General features: G+C 52.3%; 1 protein-coding gene across 1 annotated transcript in view; it reads left to right on the top strand.

Annotated features, from left to right (window-relative positions):
- Positions 1 to 697: 697 nt before the first annotated feature.
- Positions 698 to 6102, top strand: part of LOC119597502 (putative uncharacterized protein DDB_G0271982) — a gene marked incomplete at its 5' end in the record, with an annotated part of 9567 nt that continues 4162 nt past the window's right edge. The window contains one exon of the mRNA XM_037947079.1: positions 698 to 778. Coding sequence (XP_037803007.1) covers positions 698 to 778 — 81 coding nt within the window. The remainder of the gene's footprint in view (positions 779 to 6102) is intronic.

Genomic DNA, 6102 nt, shown 5'->3' with positions numbered 1-6102 from the left:
AAGGGAGAAGGAGGAAAAGGAGGGAGGGGGTCTATGAGGATGAGGAAGAAGAAGAGGAAGAGGAGGAGTAAGAGAAGGGAAAAGAGGAGATGGAGGAGTAATAGAAAGAGGAAGAAGAGGTGGAGGAGAATTAAGAGGAGGGGAGGAAGATGAAGAAGAGGAAGAGGAGGAGGAGAAGAAGAAAAGAAAAAGAAAAAAAGGAAAAACTTACAGCAGCAACGGAGACGAAAACAAATCAGATAAAAAAAAACATCCAAAACGAAGCAAGAAACGAAAATAACAGGGAGACGAGAGGGGGGGGGGGGAAGGAGGGAAGGAGAGAATAAGGACAGACCCGGAGGATGACGTAATAAGAGTGACTGCCAGCCGCCCTGCTTCTAATTACCCTCGTGCTGGGAGCCCTAACAGTCGCCACGAGAGGGAGGCCCTTAATGAACCCGAAAATTTTGTCCAAAGCTTCAAAGGAGAGAGAGAGAGGGGGGGGGGGGGAGGGGGAGAGGTAGGGGGGGAATGGGATTTAAGGGGGAGAGGGGGAGGGGAGAGAGAGAGGGGGGAGTTAGGGGGGAAGGGGAGACAGAGGTAGACGGATTGGAGTTGGATGGGGGGGGAGAGAGAGGAGGGAGGGGGAGGGGAGGGGGAAGAGAGAGAGAGAGAGAGAGAGAGAGAGAGAGAGAGAGAGAGAGAGAGAGAGAGACAGAGAGAGATAGAGAGAGAGAGAGAGAGAGAGAGAGAGAGAGAGAGAGAGAGAGAGAGAGAGAGAGAGAGAGAGAGAGAGAGAGAGAGAGAGAGGCGGATGGGAGTGGGGGGAGGAGGGCGGGGGAGGGGGGAAGGAGGGGGAGGGAGTAGTGAACCTGATAAATGGGTACCGAAGAGATAAAGGAAAGTGTATATCATATAATCGAAGATAAAGATAGATAAATAGATCGATCGCCCGATAGATAGAGAAAGAAATAGAGGAATAAATGTGTAATTGCATTATTCATTAAAGAGGAATTAAGGAGGAAAAAGAAAAAAACAATAAGATAAAAATTTAATAAAGAAAAAAAAAATAAAATTAAAAGACTAAAAAAATAAAGATAAGAGGAAAAAAAATAGAAGACGGGGAGGGAGGAAGAGGAGAAGAGGGAGGGGAGAAGAGGAAAGGGAAGCAAGGGAGGAAGGGAGAGGGAGAAGGAAAGGAGGAAGAGAGAAATAGGAAGGAAGAAGAAGGGGAGAGAGGAGAGGGATAAGGGAGGAATAATGAAGAAGAGATAGGAGAAGAATGAGAGACGTAAGGGAAGAGGGATAAAAGGAAGAGAGAAAGAAAGAAGAAGGTAAAGGATAGAGAGGAAAAGGAAGGGAGGAGGCCAGAGGAAGGAAAAGGTATGGAAAAGAAAGAGGGAAGACAGAAGACAAAGAAAAGAAGATGGAGAAGGAAGGAGGAGGAATATTGGAGGAGATATGAAAGAAGAAGAAGGAGAAGGGGATAGGGAAGGAAAAAGAAAGAAGGAAAAAAGGAGGAATAAAATAAGGAGAAAAGTGAGAAGGAGAGAGAGAGAAAGAGAGAGAGAGAGAGAGAGAGAGAGAGAGAGAGAGAGAGAGAGAGAGAGAGAAAGAGAGAGAGAGAGAGAGAGAGAGAGAGAGGAGGGAAGGAGAGGAAGGGAAGGAGAGGAAGGGAGGGCACATCATAATGGAGATTACGTGACGCTCATTCCACGGAGTTTGACCTCCCGTGACCTCTCCTGCCGGGGGTCTATTTGATACGACAGGCAAAACTGAGCGGTGTCATTCACTACGGGTCGGGGGGGGGGGGGAGGAGGGGCGGGGGGGGGGGGGGAGGTTGGAGGGGGAGCGGAGGGGGAGGGGTTGGAGGGAGGGGATGGGGGCATGGCCTCACCGTTTCTCCTTCAAGGACTTTTCGAAGGTGGAGGGAAGGGGAGGGAGGGAGGGAGGGAGGGTAATGTGGAGGGAGGGAGTGGATGGATGGAAGGGAGGGAGGGATGGATGGATAATAGGGTGGAGGGATATGAAGGAGGATGGAAGAATGGTGGGAAAGATTGAGGGAGAGAGAGAAATGGTGGAGAAGAAGGGGAAGACGAAAATATGAAGGAGGAAAGTAAAGAGAGAGAAAAAAGAGCAAAACAGAGAGAAGGGAGGTATAGGAGGAGGAGAAGGGGGAGGGAGGGAGGGAAGAAGGGAGAGAGGGAGGCAGGGAGGGAGAAAGGGAGGGAGGGAGGGAGGGAAGGACAAACAGATCTCTCTTTGTTATTGTTCCAAGAAAGACATTGGTATTTATATTTTTCATCATTTTATTTATTTATTTTTTAGCTCTTTTGCTATTCGATAGATGGCAGTAGACGTCAGGTTGTTCTAGGAAAGGTCCAGGTAATATATATTTGTATTTTTCTTTCAATATTCTGTAGGAGAAAAGAAATACTCGGCTTTATATTAGTTATTAGCGTTGATTTTCTTCGTCTGTGTCTTTCGTAATATCTGATAGATAATAATAGATAAATGTGATATTTACCATTATCATTTTATTTTTGTTGAATACCTGATGACTGTCAGCAAATATTAAGTATATTTTTTTATCTATTTCAATGCCTGATAGATAGTAATAGATTAGATAATAGAGATTTTCCCCAGACTTCAATATCCAATGTTAATTAGATATAATTAGATATTATTCTAAGAAATAATATTGGTATTACTTTTAAAAAAATCTTTCGCGAGAGGGGGAGGAAGGGAGGGAGGGAGGGAGGGAGGGAGGGAGGGAGGGAGGGGAGGGAGGGAGGGAGGGAGGGAGGGAGGGAGGGAGGGAGGGAAGGAAGGGAGGGAGGAAGGGAGGGAGGGAGGAAGGGAGGAAGGAAGGGAGGGAGGAAGGAGAAGTACAGAGTGAGAATTCCTTTATCTTTATAAAGGAAGGGGAGAGAGAGGAAGGGAGAGAAGGGCGAGGAATGAAGAATAAAGGAAGGAGGAAGGAGAAAAAGGAGAAGAAGAAAAGGAAAACAGGAGAGAGGTGAAAAGGGAGAAGAGAAAGTAGGAATTAAGAAGTTGAAAAAAGGAGAAATAGGAAGAAGAAGGAAGGAGAAAAGAGCAGAAGAAAATACAGAGAAGACGAAGAGGTAGAGGAAAAGATAATGGAAAAGAACGAAACGAAGAAGAAAGAAAGAGGCAAAGGCGAAAGAGGAGGAAAAAGGAAGAGGAGAAAAGAGAAAAAGTAGGAAAAAGAGGGAATAAGAAAAAGAAGAAAAACATGAAGGAGCAACAGGAGAAGGAGAAGAGGAAGAAGAAGAACAAGACGAAGAAGAAGAAAGAAGTAGAGATAAAAATAAGGAAAGAGAAGGGAGAAAGAAAAAAAGAAAGAGGAAGAATAAGAAAGGAAAAGAAGTATAGAAAAAAAGAAAAAAAAGAAAGAAAGATGGAAATGCAAAGAAAAAACGAAAGACAAGGAAGAAAACAGTGGAAGAAAAAAAGAAAAAAAAAAAATAAAAGAAAAAAAAAAAAAAAAAAAAAAAAAAAAAAAAAAGAAGAAAAAACGGTAGACAGAGGAATAACAAATAAAGAAAGAACAAACAAATAAGAAAGGACCAATAAACACCCCATCTCCCCCCTCCCCCCTTCCCCCCTCCCCCCCTCCCCGCAAGCGAAGGCCCGGTGTTTCTAAGGAGCTTCCTTGGACGACCCGAGAGAGGACGACCCGAGAGAGGACGACGACTGAGATAGAGGACGACCCGAGAGAGACGACCGAGAGGAGAGAGGGACGACCGAGAGAGGAAGACCCGATGAGAGGACGACCCGGAGAGAGGACGACCCGAGAGAGAGACCCGAGAGAGGGACACCCGACCGAGAGCGGATCGACCCGAGATGAGGATCGACCTGAGAGAGGACGACCCGGGAGAGGGCGACCGTGAGAGAGGGACGACCCGAGAGAGGACGACCCGAGAGAGGACGACCCGGGAGAGGGCGACCCGAGATGAGGACACCCGAGAGAGGACGACCCGAGAGAGACGACCCGAGAGAGGACACGACCCGAGAGAGGACGACCCGAGAGAGGACTGACACGAGGAGGGAGGGCGACCCGAGAATGAGGAACGACCCGAGAGAGGACGACCCGGGAAAGAGGAGACCCGAAAGAGAGAGGACGACCGAAGAGAGGACGACCCAAGAGAGGACGACCGAGAGAGTACGACCCCGAAAGAGGACGACCCGAGAGAGAGGGACGACCGGAGAGAGGACGACCCCTTGAGAGGAAGACCCGGGAGAGGACGAGCCGATGAGAGGACGAACCCGAAAGAGGATCGACCCGAAAAGAGGACGACCGAGAGAGGAGGACGACCCCGAGACCCGAGGGCCCGAGAGAGGACGACCCGACGAGAGGAACGACCCGAGATGAGGACGGACCCGAGAGGAGGAAACGACCCGAGAGGACACGACACGATAAGAGGACGACCCGAGAGAGAGGACGACCGAGAGGGACGACCCGAGAGAGGAACGACCCGAGAGAGGACGCCAGAAAGAGGACGACCCGAGAGAGGACCGACACGAAAGATTTTTGACGACCCGAGAGCAGGACGGACCCCGGAGAGAGGACACCCGAGAGAAGGAAACCCGAGAGAGGACGTAACCGAGAGAGGGGACGACCCGAGAGAGGACGACCGAGAGAGTGGAGACCCCGAGAGAGGACGACCGAGAGAGGACGAACCGAGAGAGGATGACCCGAAAGATGGCGACCCGAGAGACGACGACACGAAAGAGGGATGACCCGAGGAGAGGAAGACGACCCGAGAGAGACAGTGAGAGCTGAAGGACGACCCGAGAGAGGACGACCCGAGAGAGGGCGACCCGAAAGAGGACGACACGAGAGAGGACGGGACCCGAGAGAGGACGACGAGAGAAGACGACCCGAAAGAGGGACGACCCGGCAGAGAGGGACGACCGAAAGAGGGATGACACGAGAGAGGGACGACCCGAGAGAGGACGACCCGAGACGGAGAGAGGACGACACGAAAGAGGACGACCCGAGAGGAGGACGACCCGAGGATGAGGAACGACCCGAAAGAGGACGGACCCCGAGAAGAGGCGAGAGAGGCGACCGAGAGAGACGGACCCGGAGAGAGGACGACCCGAGAGAGGACGACTCCGAGAAAGAGGACGACCGAGAGAGGACGACCGAGAGGAGGACGGAACCGGAGAGAGGGACGGACCGAGAGAGGCCGACCCGAAGAGGACGACCGAGAAGAGGACGACCCCGGAGGAGAGGACGACCCGAGAGACAAGACCCGGAGAGACGGACGACCGAAGAGGATGACCGAGAGAGGACGACCGAGACGAGGACGACCCGAGAGAGGAGTGACCCGGAGGGAGAGGACGACCCGCGAGAGAGACGGACCCGAGAGAGGACGACACGAAAGAGGACGACCCCGAGAGAGAGACCCGAAAGAGGACAAACCCGGAGGAGGAGGGCGCCCGAAAGAGGACGACCCGGAGAGAGGACGACCCGAGGAGTGCCGACCAGAGAAGATGAGGACGACACGGAGAGAGGGCGACCCGAGAGGAGGACGACACGAAAGAGGACGACCGAGAGAGGACGACCCGAGAGAGGACGACCCCCGAGAGAGGACGGACCCGAAAGATGACGACCCGAGAGAGGACGTGTGACCCGAAGAGATGGGACGACCCGAGAGGTGACGACCCAGAGGAGAGAGGACGACCGAAAAGAGACGACCCGAGGAGAGAGGACCGACCCGAGAGAGGACGACCGAGGAGAGGACGACCCGAGAGAGGACGACCCGAAAGAGGACGACCCGAAAGAGTACGACCCGAAAAGAGAGACGACCCGAGAGAGGACGACCCGAGAGAGGACGACCCGAGAGAGGACGACCCGAGAGAGGACGACCCGAGAGAGGACGACCCGAGAGAGGACGACCCGAGAGAGGACGACCCGAGAGAGGACGACCCGAAAGAGGACAACCCGAGAGAGAGCGACCCGAGAGAGGACGACCCGAGAGAGGACGACCCGAGAGAGGACGACCCGAGAGAGGACGACCCGAGACGACCTCAGGGCATCAGGGAGGGGGGAGGGGTGTAAGGGGGTGTAAGGTGGGGGGGAACAGGGGAAGG

The sequence above is a fragment of the Penaeus monodon genome, chromosome 39 (assembly GCF_015228065.2).
Source record: "Penaeus monodon isolate SGIC_2016 chromosome 39, NSTDA_Pmon_1, whole genome shotgun sequence".
NCBI lineage: Eukaryota > Metazoa > Arthropoda > Malacostraca > Decapoda > Penaeidae > Penaeus > Penaeus monodon.
The sequence above is the reverse complement of the archived record's forward strand: the minus strand, read 5'-3'. Positions and strand labels throughout refer to the sequence as shown.